Source organism: Bubalus kerabau, chromosome 19 (assembly GCF_029407905.1).
Source record: "Bubalus kerabau isolate K-KA32 ecotype Philippines breed swamp buffalo chromosome 19, PCC_UOA_SB_1v2, whole genome shotgun sequence".
NCBI lineage: Eukaryota > Metazoa > Chordata > Mammalia > Artiodactyla > Bovidae > Bubalus > Bubalus kerabau.
In genome coordinates this window covers 65,387,476-65,404,073 of record NC_073642.1, presented here as the reverse complement: position 1 = coordinate 65,404,073, position 16,598 = coordinate 65,387,476, and the positions used below count along the sequence as shown (strand labels likewise).

General features: G+C 47.1%; 1 protein-coding gene across 8 annotated transcripts in view; it reads right to left on the bottom strand.

Annotated features, from left to right (window-relative positions):
* Positions 1-16,598, bottom strand: part of EML1 (EMAP like 1) — a 197,335-nt gene that overhangs the window by 40,023 nt on the left and 140,714 nt on the right. For all 8 annotated transcript variants that reach the window (XM_055556811.1, XM_055556810.1, XM_055556814.1 and 5 more), the window contains one exon: positions 14,446-14,580. In XM_055556811.1, the coding sequence (XP_055412786.1) occupies positions 14,446-14,580 (135 nt within the window). The remainder of the gene's footprint in view (positions 1-14,445; positions 14,581-16,598) is intronic.

The following is a 16,598-nucleotide window of genomic DNA, read 5'->3' as shown; positions in this document are numbered from 1 at the left end:
GATGTAACAGATGACAGCATTTATTAATGGCCTTGATTTTCAGTTGATATTATGCCATATATATGGGAAACTCTTTGCTGATGCTTTGAAAGGGGTTTAGTGTGTCTCAAGGAGGTGGATCTGCTATGGGGCAAGATTTCTGAACATGAGCCACTGGTCACTGAAACAGTACTCTGTGGGTCCAGCACACCTTTAACACAAAGCCTGCCTTCCACTGGCCCTGAAGGCCCTAAACAACATCTATGGACCCCGACGTTTTTCTGATCCCATCTCTCTCTCCCCTCAGTCATGGAGTTCCAGACGCTCTGTCCTCGCTGTCCTGTGACTGGGTTAGCACCTCCCAAGCCAGGCGTGGACCCCAGCTACCCACCCCCTGGACGCTGCCCCCTCCCCGCCAGGGACAATGCATGGCTGGGCCTGTGCTCAGATCCGCCCTGTCCTGCTCCTCACACCCTGCCCATGTGTGCGTGCTAAGTCGCTTCAGTCATGTCTTGACTCTTTGTGACCCCATGGACTGTAGCCCGTCAGGCTCCTCTGTCCACGGGATTCTCCAGGCAAGAATACTGGGGTGGGTTGCGATTTCCTCCTCCAGGGGATCTTCCCCACCCAGGGATTGAACCTGGGTCTCTTCCGTCTCCTGCGTTGGCAGGCGGGTTCTTTACCATGACCACCACCTGGGAAGCCCAGATTCATCTTCATTATCATGTCTCTCCCCATCAGGAGGGAAGCCCAGAAGGGCAGGGATTGCTGTTCACAGCTGTGACCCAGGGCCTGTAACAGCCTTCAGCTGCTGACTGGAAGCTGGTAGGGTCTGGAGCCCTCCCTGCCTCTGACTTGGCTGGCCCTGTGGATCTGCATCTGGCCGGGTGGGCTGGGGGCGGGGGCGTGTCTCAGTGGCCCTGGCCCCCGCTGCCCCCCACCACTCCCCGAAGTAGTTGGTGCTGCCCGGTGCCTGATGCTTCCTGCCATCCTCCCAGCTGGTGCTCAGGCTTCACCACGCCCTGCCCCACCAGGGCCCCTCTCAGGGTCCTCGTCCGTCCTTCAGGGCAGCTGAACAGCACCTGGTTCCCATGAAAGGCCCAGTGTAGAGCATCCTTCAGCAACTACCATGCCTGGGCTCTGAGAGGGGGGCTTCAGGACTCTGTCCTACTCCCTGGCTGTGTGGGAAGAACGTGTGTGTGCGTGTGTGTGTGTGAGCACGCGTGCACGAAGGTTCACCTTGAGCCTGGGGCTCCCGAGAGTCCACCCATGCCAGTCCATACCACCATGCCAGTCCACACCTGGCCTCGCAGGATTCTAGAAGCTTTCAGCTGCTTTCCTCCTCTTCCTCCCATTCCTCCTCTTCCTGCAGCTCTGCAAAGATTTCAGCAGTGGTCGCAGTCCCTCCTAAGAGGGGCCTGTCACTTTTGGGGTTGGAGTTCATTGCATCACTTAGTGACCGTGGCTCTATGGTGGGCTTACCTGGCTTGTTCTTGTTATTGGAGGGAGTGACACTCATGTGATTTTTTTTTTTTTAAGTGGAAGAACAAGTCTTAACTCCAAATTTTATATCTTATTAGATTCAAGGACACAAGAGGAAAAGCTAAAACAGATCTCTACAAAGCACATCCGCCAGTGAGGGAAGCTAGGCAGGGAATTAGAAGACAGGAAAGCTATTTTTTTTTCCATCATGACTTTGATCACGGAAGTAGAAAGATGCCGAGTCCGTGACACAGATATAAGCAACCTAGAACCTTCCCAAGAGATAGAAAAGAGCAATTACGGATTATGTTTATCTTAGAGAACATTCATAGGCAAATGTGAACTCCAAATATAGGGAGGCTAGTGGAATTCTGATGCTGAAGCACCGTAAGAAGATGGATAAAAGATCTCTGTTAAAAGATCAGAAAAAGGCAGCCTGAGTGTTATCAGCTGGAGGTCACTGAGAAGTATCAGGTACTGAAGTGCCCATAGTTCTTCAAATCCTGCTCTAAACGATGGGCTACCCTTTGGGTACCAGGCATCCCTGGTGGCTCAGATGGTAAAGAATCTGCCTGCAATGCAAGAGACCCTGGCTGGATCCCTAGGAAGATCTCTTGGAGGAGGAAATGGCAGCCCCCTCCAGTATTCTTGCCTGGAGAATCTCATGGACAGAGGAGCCCGGCAGGATACAGTTCATAGGATCACAAAGAGTTGGACAGGACTGAGCGACTGATACAAAGTGTGTTTAGGAAACATACCATTGCTACGTTTCATTATTTTAGAAAGTTAAATTTCTATAGAAAAATATACTATGAATATATTTACTTTAGAATCCATGATCCCTGCCAACGCACCACCCTCCTGAAAGGCAAGAGGCCAGGGAAGGGGCCTATTCCAATCACGAGTGCCTGTCTTATGAATGCAAACCTATAAAAGGACAATGAATCTTCCCAACCGCGGACAGAAGGGAAACCCACAGAGCCGATGACGACAGTGATCCGAAGTTAAAGACGCTGTCGCCCCAGTCAACATCAGCTCACGGGAGCCGGGCGGGCGCCCATCACCTGTCCGATCCTGAACTCAGCATCAGTAGAGCTGAGAGTGAGCTCCTCAGTAGAGCTTCAGATCCAGCACGCTGGAAACACGCCCGGGCTGTGAACCCACTTGGACCAAGAGACGACCGCCTCTCAAGGTGTTATGTGGTCTTTCTCCGGTCACCCATTCCGCAGAGTGAGCTCCAGGGAAAACTGAAGTGGGTGACTTCACACAGCCTCTGCAGCCAGGGCCTGGTCCCCAGGGTGGCGTGGGGGGCGGGGAGGGGAGCAGAGTGAGGCTCCCTTCATGCCCATCCAAGTCCAGAGTCAGCACTGATGGAGGTGCAGGATGGAAGTGCGCCCACAGGGGCGGAAGGATATCCATCCCGGCAGGCAGACCCTCATCTCTAGGCTTGTCTGGCATTAGGCGGCCGGGGCCAGTGTCTCCTAAAGGAACAGTGGTGCCGTCCGGTGCGGTTGTTTTTTTTGGCAGGAAGGCGGTCTGCTGAAAAAGCTTGGCTTAGCTGTACTCTGCCTAGGGCGGGACGGTTCAGGAGACTCTCTGAATGACTCCTCCTCGTATAAGCAGTACCGGGGGGTCAGAGGGGGAGGTGAGGTCACCTGGAGCCTTCCCCAGACCAGTAGCTGGATCTGAAGGCAGCGAGAGGAAGCCAGACAGTGGGCACAAAGAAAAGCTCCCACCGGAAGCTGCGAGTTCACACCCATGAAGTGGCTATAACCGCCCAGGACCAAGTCACGTGGCACCAAATCCCCGTAAATAAATATTCAGTGTGGACTTTGGGCCCCAGGGCTGTCACAAGCGGCTACTTCCCCCTTCATCTGCTATAATTCAGATGCCGCACTGCAGGCTGGGTGTGTGTCAGGGGAAGAGAGTCCTGCCAAGAATTCGTTCAGACTCGGATGCAATGAATATTCCCAAACTCTAGCCCTGTGGTGGGATCTGCACTTAGCACGTTTGTGAAAGTGAAAGTGTTAGTCACTCAGTCCTGTCCGACTCTTTGCGACCCCATGGACTGTTGCCGCCAGGCTCCTCTGTCCATGGAATTCTCCAGGCAAGTATACTGGAGTGGGCTGCCATTTCCTTCTCCAGGGGATCTTCCCCACTCAGGGACTGAAGACAGGTCTCCTACATTGGCAGGCGAATTCTTTACCATCTGAGCCACCAGGGAAGCCCTAGCATTTTCATATCTGTTACTAATTTACCCCAAAGTCCTGAGAGCAGGTCTCTGCCACATGGGTGGCCTGTGTAACAGGGCACTCTGGGAGACGGGGATTCGGGAGGACTGAAACGGGCCAGATGCTTCTGAGAAGACATGCTTGCTTCAGAAAATGATTAAGAAAGCCTGGTCGAGGAAGACACTGTTCCAAAGTCAAACTTTTTTTTCCCCTGAGACTTACTCATCTATAAAAATGGTACCTCCCAGAACACAGTACCGTGACTCCTGAAAATGATTTCACTTGATGGAATATAATCCCTGTTGGAAGTCAAAATACTCTGCTACGTAAATGATGATTCTTTTATAAACTGCCCTAAGTAAGCAGCTTTTAACTATAATACAAGTAGGGTCATTCAGGAACTATAGATTTAAAATATTTAGAAGTCACTATTGGGGTCAAAAACTACTGCTTCATAGACATCTCCAACCAATACTTCAGTTTAACACGGCAGAAGGGGCAGAGATTTTGAAGTCAGCTGGATTCGTGTTTTATTTGGGCAAATCACTTCACCTCCACAAACACTAGATTCTTTCATCTATAAAACAGGACCCAAAGCACTGTGAGGCACAGGGTAATTGCAGGATCAAATATAACACGTAACAAAGTACTTAACATGTGGTTATTAATTAATATCTTCCCTCTTCCTCCTAATTTCACTGACAATAACCTACATGTATTTTTGAGCTCCTCACCTAACAGCCTCAAAACTGAAACAAAATAAAGAATATCAGGGCTTATATATTTTAACATTTGTTAAAAAGTAAATGACCCCTTGGCTTAAAGACTGAAACAATCTTTTCATTAAAAAAAAAAAAAAATTCATTTAAGTCACCTCATTTCCAGTGTAAATGTTTTAGAATCCAAATGTAGTGTTAAAATCACCCACCAATAGGTGGTGCTATTTGCATAGTTCTTAAATGATCATAGTTTTAACAATTTAAGTATATGGGAAACATTTTTTCATTCATTCAGTGAATGTTTGTTTGAGCACTTACTGTGTGCCAGACCTGTGCAAAGTGCTAGGAATACAAAGAAGACAAAAAAAAAATGACCCAGCTCTTTAATGCCCTCCTGAAGCTTAAAGGTGTAGCGGGTGGGGAGAGGGTGGTGATGCCCCTCGCAGGTGGGGAGGGAGTCACACAGTTAATGTGTGTGTTAGTCGCTGAGTTGTGTCTGACTCTGCCACCCCAAGGACTGTGGCCCGCCAGGCTCCTATACCCATGGGATTTCCCAGGCGAGAATACTGGAGTGAGTTATCATATCCTTCGCCAGGGGATCTTCCTCACCCAGGTATCAAATCCACGTCTCCTGCACTGTAGGCGGATTCTTTACCATCTGAGCCACCAGGGAAGCCCATAAGGTTAATGGGCAGGAACAAAGCAATCTGGAGGGCGGCTAACTCAGACCGGGGCTCTCAGGCAGGCTTCCCAGAGACGGGCATCCCGAGTCGGGTCTTGCAGGATTGGCTAGAGCTCTCCTCTCCCTGCCAGGCCTCCAGACACATACATACGTCACTGAGGACAAGGGGAGCCTCCATGTACTAACTGTTAGAAGCTGTCACTCACCGAGCTGTGCATTTGTTTGATTTTGGGCTTTTTGATTTTATAATACAATAAAAAGATTTTTCTACACATGCCGTCTTCTTACTTAGATTTGCGTTACTTTAATGAAGACGGAGTTTGAACATCTTTTCCTTAATGAATTGGCTATTTGTACTTCTTTCTCGGTGAACTGCCTCTGCTCACACCTTTTACCTACTTTCCTGTTGAGTTGACTGTCCTTTGCCTCCCTGGTGTGGGCAGCAACCTTTGGAAATGGAGGACATTGACCCTTTTCAGCTGCGGGTGTCAATTGTGTCTGTTGAGAGCACGAGTCTTCGTGGGCTGCTCCTTTCCACTTCCCGCCATGCCTCATGCTGTGTCCCGCATACAGCAGGGGCTCAGTGAGTCAAGCGGTGCTGGGAAAGGGACTGAATAAGGGGGCAGAATTTGTGAGGTCTCTAATGGAAGTTGGAGAATTCTGGAATGTCCTGAAGAAGAGAGGCACTCAGGATTGAGGACTGGGGTGAGCAAAGCTGTGCAAACATCAGCCCGAACGCTAGAATGGAGAAGGCAAATAACAGTGGTGGCTATCACCTATGGAGCCCAGGGGTGGCAAGCCCCATGCCAAGGGTGCTACCGACCTACACTATCTTGTTCAACCCTCACAGCAGCCCTGGGCGGTGGGTAGGGGCCAGTTTTCACTGGTGCTGAGAGGAACCTCCGTGAGATTAAGTAACTAGTTCACAGTCCCAGAACAAAAGTGGCAGAGCTGGGATTAAAACGGATATGGCCATGACGCTCCTTAAGCCTAAATTCTTCCTGTTATATTGGCTGGGGTAAAAAAGATACATTCAACAAATACTTATTGGGTACCTACTGTTCATACTGTTCATACTGTTCACTGCAAGGAGATCCAACCAGTCCATTCTGAAGGAGATCAGCCCTGGGTGTTCTTTGGAAGGAATGATCTTAAAGCTGAAACTCCAGTGCTTTGGCCACCTCATGCGAAGAGTTGACTCATTGGAAAAGACTCTGATGCTGGGAGGGATTGGGGGCAGGAGGAAAAGGGGACGACAGAGGATGAGATGGCTGGATGGCATCACCAACTCGATGGACGTGGGTTTGGGTGAACTCCGGGAGTCGGTGATGGACAGGGAGGTCTGGTGTGCTGCAATTCATGGGGTCGCAAAGAGTCGGACACGATTGAGCGGCTGAACTGAACTGAATTGAACTGTACCTACTAGGGCTTCTCAGGTGGCGTTAGTGGTAAAGACTCCTCCTGCCCATGCAGAAGACGTAAGTGATGTGGGCTTGATCCCTGGGTTGAGAAGATCCCCTGGAGAAGGAAATGGCACTCCACACCAGTATTCATGCCTGGAAAATTCCATGGGCAGAGGAGCCTGGTGAGCTACAGTCCACGGGGCCACAAAGAGTCAGACACAACTAAGCGGCCGAGCACCTACTGTATGCCAAGCATTGTTCCAGAGGTTGGGCTGGGCTGACTGGACTAGAAAAGTTTTCCTGATTCCCAAATGCCCAATTAAAGTGCATTCATCTAGGTAAATGATGGTCCTCATCTGAGAAAATGTTGTAAGAGTATATTTCCTGACACAAAGGCATGCTTACACAGCCAATGAAAAAGAGGGTTACAAAATGTATGCAGAAGAATATAATCTATGTAAAAATTATACACACACAACACCCTAGAAATAACGTCTGGATGGAAACATAATAAAATGGGAGCTGCGAATCCTCTGACTGCCATGATTATAGAGGGTTTTCCTTTCCTCTTTTTGTATATTTGGATATCCCCAAACACAGGTTACCTTGTGTAATAGTCAATTACTTCACAGGGGAAAATAAATCCTGCTGGGGGAAGTGGGAGCCAGTGTTGGCAGATGTGGATATCAGGGCACAAGAGAGGGTGAGCAGCCAGTGGATGAAGGACTTGAACCCAGGTCAAACATTAAGATTTAGATCCCACCATCAGTGATGCTCAAGGAAAACCAAAGCAAGGCTGAGCCTTAAGGACCTGACAGACTTCATTTTCTTGGGCTCCAAAATCAGTGAGGACAGTGACTGCAGCCATGAAATTAAAAGATGCTTGTTCATTGGAAGAAAAGCTATGACAAACCTAGACAGTGATTTAAAAAGAGACATCACTTTGCTGACAAACATCCATACAGTCAAAGCGATGGCTTTTCCAGTAGTCGTGTACGGATGTGAGAGTTGGACCATAAGGAAAGTTGAGTGCCGAGGAACTGATGCTTTAGAATTGTGGTGTTGGAGAAGACTCTTGAGAGTCCCTTGCACAGCAAGGAGATCAAACCAGTCAATCCTAAAGGTAATCAACCCTGAATATTCATTGGAAGGACTGATGCTGAAGTTGAAGCTCCAATACTTTGGCCACCTGATGCGAAGAGCTGACTCATTGGAGAATACCATGATGCTGGGAAAGATTGAGGGCAGGAAGAGAAGGGGTGACAGAGGATGAGATGGTGGGATGGTAGCACCCACTCAATGGACATGAGTTTGAGCAAACTCTGGAAGATGGTGAAGGACTAGGAAGCCTGGTGTGCTGCAGTCCATGGGGTCACAAAGAGTTGGACACGACTGAGCGACTGAACAACAAGGACCTCCAGGTGTCATCCAAAGACTGTCTCCACTAGTATGGAGAAAAGGGGACCCTCCTACACTGTCAGTGGGAAGGTAAACTGTGGAGCCACTATGGAGAACAGCACGCTAATTGTTGCTGCTAAGTCGCTTCAGTCGTGTCCGACTCTATGCGACCCCATAGACGGCAGCCCACCAGGCTCCCCCGTCCCTGGATTCTCCAGGCAAGAACACTGGAATGGGTTGCCATTTCTTTCTCCATATGCATGAAAGTGAAAAGTGAAAGTGAAGTTGCTCAGTCGTGTCCGACCCTCAGCGACCCCATGGACTGCAGCCTTCCAGGCTCCTCCATCCATGGGATTTTCCAGGCAAGAGTACTGGAGTGGGCATGGAGGTTCCTTAAAAAACTAAAAGAGAGCTATTATATGACCCAGCAGTCCCACTCCTGGGCATATATTTGGACAGAAGTATAATTCAAAAGGATAACGCACCCCCATATCCACAGCAGCACTATTCAGAGCAGCCAAGACATGGGAGCAACCTAAATGTCCATCAGCAGATGAACGGATAACGAAGGCGTGTTCGTGCATGTGTATATACACAATGGAATACTGCTCAGTCATAAAAAAGAAAGAAATCACGACACGTGCAGCAATATGGATGGACCTAGAGATGATCATAATAAGTGAAGGCAGACAAAGACAAATGATATCACTTATAAGTGGACTCTAAAATATGATACAAATTGAACTTATCCATAAAAAAGAAACAGACTCACAGACATACAGAACAGACTTGTGGCTGCCAAGGGGAAGAGGGCAGGGGAGGGATAGACTGGGAGTTTGCAATTAGCAGATACAAACTATTAAATCTAGAATGGATAACGAACAAGGACCTACTGTATAGCACAGGGAATCATATTCGATAGTAATAACTCTTGTAATAAACCATAATGGAAAAGAATACATACATTATTGTACTTATATATTTGTTGTTGTTGTTCCTTCACTAAGTCGTGTCTGCCCCTTTGTGACCCCATGGACTGCAGCATGCCAGGCTCCTCTATCCTCCACTATCTCCAGGAGTCTGCTCAAATTAATGTCCATTGAGTCAGTGATGCCGTCTCACCTTCTGCCGCCCCCTTGTTCTTTTGCCTTCAGCCTTTCCCAGCATCAGGGTCTTTTCCAATGAGTTGGCTCTTCCCATCAGGTGGCCAAAGTAATGGAGCTTCAGCTTCACCAACAGTCCTTCCAAAGAATATTCAGGATTGATTTCCTTTAGGATTGACTGTTTTGACTTCCTTGCTGTCCAAGGGACTCTTAAGAGCCTTCTCCAGCACCACAGTTTGCAAGCATCAATTCTTCAGCAGTCAGCTTTCTTTATGGTCCAACTCTCACATCCATGCATTACTACTGGAAAAACCATATAGTTTTGACTATACAGATGTTTGGCGGCAAAGTGATGTCTCTGCTTTTTAAAACATTAGCTTTCCTTCCAAGGAACAAGCACCTTTTAATTTCATGGCTGCAGTCTGTGCACAGTGATTTTGGAGCCCAAGAAAATAACATCTGTCACTGTTTCCACTTTTTCTATTTGCCATGAAGTGATGGAACTGGATGCCACGATCTTACTTTTTTTTTAAATGTTGAGTTTCAAGCCAGCTTTTTCACTTTCCTCTTTCACTCTCATCTAGAGGCTCTTTGGTTCGTCTTCATTTTCTGCCATTAGAGTGGACATTGTCTACATATATATGCATAACTGAATTACTTTGCTGTGCAGCGGAAACTAACACAACATTGTAAATCAATTATACTTCAGTAAAAAGAAAAAGCCTTCCTCATTGGAGGCTGAAGTTTCAAGAAGGATGGAGCTGAGTGTCCCGCTCACGGTTCTGGACCTCGAAGCCTGGATAAAGCAGCCAGCTGCACACACTAAAGGCCATCCAGGGCAAGTCTGCACGTGGTAGGCGTCCTCACAGTTTTGAAGCTTCTTTCATATTTGTTGACTCCAAAGATGGGCAGTTTGTGTGTTACAACAAGGTTTCCAGCAGATGGCCGTAACATTTCTTACTTGAACAAAATCAGCTCACACTGCAACAACTTTTTGATGGAAACCAAGTGTCTTGCTTACAAAGTTGATATACCTTATTCCCTTCAAAATGACAATGGGGGAACCAGTTGGATAATTGAAACATTTTATCAATCTGGCAACATTAACTGTACATTCTAAATAGTAGCTGTTTTTCTGTCTGATATGAAACACTTAAAACAAACAAACAAAACCCCTTTCTTGGATTAGGCTACCGGCTACATTAGATAGTACAGGTTGTTTATCAGAGTGTTACTATCAAGTCCCTATTTAAATTTAATAAGTACCTCATTATGACACAAATCACTATATAAATAATTGTTAATATTCACAATATACCATCAATAATACATGAGGTAAATATTACATTGCTGAATATTGCTTTTGTTCTTATGAAAATTGTGTCAGTGCAAAGATTAATAAGTGCTGTTAAAATTCTGTGGCTCACTGCAAGGAAAATACTTTAAAATGTTAACTATTCTAAGATAAAAGTCTAAAGCGTCACAAGAGAGACTGTTGACTCCCGTGACCATTTCCAAAGGAAATGAGATACATGAGTAAGAAGACTGAGACCACCAGGAAGAATATAAAACATGATGATTATTCAATAAATTAATGTATCTTAGAAAATGTAAATGTTTAGGACCTCAAAACACTATTACTTTATGTTTGACAGTAAGATCTATACAATTGATAGGAAGTGGCTTTATATTTGTTGTGATTATTATTACAGAGACACAAGAATGCTGAAAGGAGCCTCTTTCTCATTTTCACCAAGTGCCAGGTGTGCTAAGACAGCTTTGCATATGGTGTGTAGTAGCTGTGAGCTTTACAGCAAATGGTTTGGGGCTGATACAAGTTCAAGCACTGCCTGGTGTGAATGACTTGCTTCTTCTCTGAATCAGGACAGACCCAAAGTCACAGCTCTAAGGTCACCCTCACTCACTCGTGTTCTGATGAGCTTTCCTGGGGATCTCAGCGCTTGAACACCAGTTCATTCTGATGTGACATTAACAACTGTGAGAATGTATGGTCAGTCCTCTGTGTCTGCATCCAAGGGATCAAACACAAGCATAAGAATCCACGGTTGGCTGAATCTGTGGATGCAGAACCACTAACTGAAGGACTTGAGCATCCATGGATTTGGGGATGGGCGTGGGGGTGGGCTCCTGGAACCAACAGCCCTTGGACATCCTGGGGCGACTGTATAATACTTTATGTCTCCCCAGCCAATTAGAATTTGCCAAAATCCAGGTTGTACTCATAAGAGTGTCCAGTGGATGTAAGTTAGTATGTGTTAGACCGAATAAAGACTAACGACTTCGGACGTCATCCACCACCTTCATCTTAGAATCGGGGAAAATCAAGTTCAGAATTTTGGAAAGCCTCACGAACTATATTTTCCCCCAACAGGCCTTGATTTACAACAGCTGCCATTGCTGAGTGCCAAGTGCTGCGCTGGGTGTTTTCTTACCAGTTAGCTCTCTGACAAGATTCAAGGGCATTAAGATATAAAATCCTTCATTCACAGAGGGGTAAAAGCTGAGGCTCAGAGAAGTGAAGTGGCCACGTTTGTTTACAAACCCAGATCTTTCTTCTACTCCAGAACCTGTGTCCCTTTCATTACATCTTGCTATGTGTAGTAATCTCACATGGACAATGGGTTACAAGGTAAGACCGTGGACAAATATTTGTGTGTGATGAGGAAGAGGTCGTGCTGTCTTAGACTACTGAGGACCATAATGTTTAAAAGCGGAATTGCACTTTTCCATCCCTTTCTTTGCCTGCTTTAAGCCCTGGAGACTGGGCATTGATCCATAAGACTCCAGCTCTGGTTTGGTACAAGTTCCGGGCAACTCAAGCGAGAGGCTCTTGATGGAGAATGGAACGGAAGGATGAAGGGAAGTGGACAGGCAGTGACGGATGCACCGGCTTGACCTTCACCTCTATTGCTTCTAGCTGCTTCTTCCTTCTGTCTGAGTTACCACTGCCATCATTTCCATGGGTCCCTAAAGGCGTCTGCCAGTACCAGCAATGACCCACAGAAGGCAGGAACTTTCTCTCTGAAACTCCTTAGGTGCAACTCAACCCGTTCAGCACTACCCGTGGTGTCGCTGTTGTTGAGTTGCTAAGTTGTGTCTGATTCTTTGTGACCCCCTGGACTATAGCACACCTGTCCTTCACTATCTCCCAGAGTTTGCTCAGATTCATGTCCATTCAGTTGGTGAGGCTATCTAACCATCTCATCCTCTGCTGTCCCCTTCTCCTCCAGCATCAGGGTCTTTTGCAATGAGTTGGCCCTTTGAATCAGGGCCCTTTGAATCAGGTGGCCAACGTATTGGAGCTTCAGTTTGAACATCAGTCCTTCCAATGAACATTTAGGGTTGATTTCCTTTAGGATTAACTGGTTGGATCTCCTTGCAGTCCAAGTGACTTTCAAGAGTCCAGCACTACATGGGTCTCAACTATTCTTGGGATCTAACAAGACAAGGAACTTATGTTTAAATGGCCATGTTCAGTTGCCTGAATTATTTTTAGAAAATGATTAGTAAATTTTCCCAGTCCTTCATTTCTAAATCAAAATTTCCTGGCATTAAAAAACAAACAAACAAACACCCTTTGTAAATATCTTTCATGGAAATATTTACCCAGCATACTGAGCTAAGACATAGGACTTAAAAGATACAACAGATCTGGAGTTTGCACAATGCAGATTCTTTCTGGAAATTCTTAATACAAATCAGATGTGCAGAGAAGGAGCCAAGTTTTTAAGAACTGCCTAGAGCTCGACATCTCAGGTCAACTTCCAAGCTTACCCTCAATTCAGAGAAGCCCACAGGCCGCCCTGCATCCCCCACTTAAGGCCGCCCTGCATCCCCCACTGACTCCTGCTCGCTGCTGTAACCACTTGGCCTCATTTCCAGGTATTATCACCCAATTAGCATAATCTTCTGATAAGAAGTCCTAATAGTCTAAATTAGACAACGGCCCCATGTCAGTGGTTTTGAGATTGTTAATTGGCTGTGGATTTGACCTGCCAGAGACAAGAGAGGTGCTTGCGATCTCTTTATACAAAGCATGTCTTTTAGGAATAAAACCAAAAAAGAGCTTAAGCTTCTTTTACAAGACTGAATCAGAGTGGACTTACAAACTTGGAACTTTTACAGCCTGTGGGTTGGAGTCCACCGCTTTATGACTAAGCCTTCTCCTTACATGAACATTTGGAAAAAAAACAAAAAACAAAACATGGTTAGCCTGTGAAGCTGAAATTTCTTCCTAAGCTTTGCTCAACAGAGAATACAATTTAAAGCACGATGTTTAAAAAGAGAGAATAAAGTATGTTGAGTAGATACATACAGAGAAACTGTTCTCATATACACAATACATTCTTAGACGTAAAACAAGCTGTTAAAATGCCCCAAATTAGCTCTCACTAATAAAATGTTGCTGCTGCTAAGTCGCTTCAGTCGTGTCCAACTCTGTGCAACCCCATAGATGGCAGCCCATCAGGCTCCTCCATCCCTGAGATTCTCCAGGCAAGAACACTGGAGTGGGTTGCCATTTCCTTCTCCAATGCATGAAAGTGAAGAGTGAAAGTGAAGTCGCTCAGTTGTGTCTGACTCTTAACGACCCCATAGACTGCAGCCTACCAGGCTCCTCCATCCATGGGATTTTCCAGGCAAGAGTACTGGAGTGGGGTGCCATTGAGTTTAACAGGGAGTTATCATAATCCATTATAAACCAACCTCAAAGAAAAAGACTCATGAAACCAGAAAGAAAGTGGTTCCTATTTCTGGTGTTAGTTCGATATTAAAAATAATTTCTGACAAATCATGCAATTACAACTTTTTACCCAATCTGTCATAGAAAATATTGTTGACAAACTTAAGCCACTAAAGTTAACTTTAAAATGGCAGCTGAGAGGGACTTTCCTGGTGGTCCAGTGGTTAAGAATCCACCTTCCAATGCAGGGGACACGGGTTTGATCCCTGATTCAATGCAGGGGACACAGGTTTAATGTCACTAGGCAGCTAAGCCTGTATGCTGCGACGACTGAGCCCTTGTGCTCTAGAGACTGTGTTCCACAACTAAAGAAAGCCCGTGCACAGCAACGAAGACCCAGTGCAGCCAAAAAAAAAGGCAGCTGAGAGCATTAGAAATATAAACTGTCCCACACTTTATCAATTCAGAAGCTTCCCAAATTCCATGGAGTTGGTACTAAGCAAGTTCTCAAGAACGCCTCCTGCATGCATAGGGAGTCGAAGTCACAGTTCTCCACCTGGCTGGTAACTGGGGTGAGCTGTGACCAGGAGCTGTCTGCCGAGCCCACAGTGACTTCCGGAGAAGGCGCACGAGCCACGAGGGCTCCTCGCTTATGTGCCGGTTCGGGGGGCCTTCGGATTCACCGCTGGGGAAGAGAGGTCACATGACATCGGAACGGCAGGAACTGTTGGGAAGACGCCCCTTACCTTTCACTGTTCTTTTTGCCGCTAGAAGAACTGCTGGTGGATCCTGTGCGGTTCCGGTTCCCTTTGGAATCCCCATAGCTTTCCCTTCGACCACCAGGAGATACCCGTTCAGATGAGCTGGTCCTCTTGACGGTACTGAAAGTGCGAAGGAAAGACAGTGAAATGAGAGAGAAGTCCTTCCCGGAGTGGTTCTGTCCTAGCGCTGAATGCGAAAACATATACATAGAACATCCTATTTCCATGTGGATATTTAAAAGATAGACTGGTTCTAAATTCCTTACTACAGAGATCAAAAATTTTTTCAGAATGTCACTTGAGATCTATGCTTCTTGCCTTTGTAATGGTTAGTGAAGTTCAAGGTCATCGGGGAAGTTGAAAGGTACCAACTCCAACAATACCATGAGTATCAGTACCATGAATATTCATGAGTACCATGAATACCAGGGCCTTAGCGGGAGGTGACCCCGCCCTTGTGTAGGCTTCAGTCTAGACCAGTGCTGCTCAACCAGGGGCGACTCTGCCCCCCAGGGACACTTTGGCTTGTCACAACTGGGGGAGCAGGGAGAGCGGCTACATCTAATGGGTGGACGCCAGGGATCTAATGGGCGTAGCAGGCACTGCTACAGCTAAGTCACTCCGGTCGTGTCTGACTCTGAGGCCCCATGGACTGCAGCCTGCCAGGCTCCTCTGTCTATGGGATTCTCCACGCAAGAATACTGACCCACTTAGAGCGAGTTGCCGTGCCCTCCTCCAGCAGATCTTCCTGACCCAGGGATTGAACCCACGTCCCTTGCATTGGCAGGTGGGTTCTTTACCACTAGTGCCACCTGGGAAGCCCCAAACACCCTTCTAAAGCCCAGGAGAGCACTACGACAAAGCTGGTCCAGACCCAAAGGTCAGCGGTGCTGCTACCGAAGAGCTCTGGTCTAAAGGCACACGTGGGACAAACACAATCCACTCTCCGTGGGATGCCTCGTTTAGAGGGGGCCCCATGCAAGTGCTTACTTCCTTCTGTATAACCAGAGGGCCTAGAGTAGTTGGAAGACTGCTGTGGGATATCTAGGGAAGACTTCCTGAAGATTGTGAATTTCTGGGAGAAAGAAAATGAGTGCCTTGGATATGTTGCAGTTACACAATAGGCGGGAGCCTGTCCTAGGAAAAGGGATACCCCCTGCACAGTAACCCACAGGGGTGAGGGGTCAGTTAGCCAGGGCAGGGGCTGTAGCTTGATGGTCTGCTCTTGGAGCCTGGACGCGTGCTACAGACAACCTGTAAAGTTTTTTTTTTTTAAATCTTCATCATCAGGTCATATGTTTCCTGAGATCTCATCTCATTTATCATTCTTGTATTCTGTGCAGAGTCTAGTAGAGAAGCTTGATAAATATTTATTAAATGAAAGGATGAAATAAATGAAACAATATACGGGAGTGTCACACCGACAAAGGAGCACAAGGAGATGCCATCATTTAGCACCTGCTCCGTGAGAAAAAAAAAGAAGGGTGAATGGAGGAGCTGCCCCTGGCAGGACTGTGTCGGGGGGGTCTGGTGTGGATGCAGAGAGTCGAGGTGCAGGTGGGCGAGAACGTAAGTCTGCAACCAGGAGGGGCTCAGGACACCAATGTCAGCGGGGGTTACTGAACCACGGACGCAGAGGGCATCTCCACGCCGGGAAGGAGAGGAGATGGAAATGAGGAGAACCTTTGTCTCCTGGAAAAGAGAAACGAGGTGGACGAGGTGGGCTGAAGAACTGCCATGGGAATCTCAGGAGGCAGAGAAACCTGGAGAGACCAGAGAAGCAAGAACCCAGGGAGGACGGTTAAGGTGCTGGGGCTGTGGGTGGAGGAGGGGACCTTGATGATGGAGCCTCAGAGGCTCCAGTGAGCACGGAGCCAGGAGAGGGTGCATGGGACCTAAAGTTCCATCAGGAGGAGACAGGAGCCCAGGAGCCCGAGACAGCGAGGCTACTACTGCTGGGCTGGATGTGCCTTCCTTTCTCACAATGAAATAGCACAGAATGGGCAAGAGTTTTGCACATGGGATGCCCCCAGTCTTCCCTTCATTCCCTTTTCCTTCTCATCTCTGCCTTCCTTCCAGCCAATTTCAGTCCTTCCTCTGTCATGTCCAACCAGTCAGTAAAGAAGCTCTTAGCATGT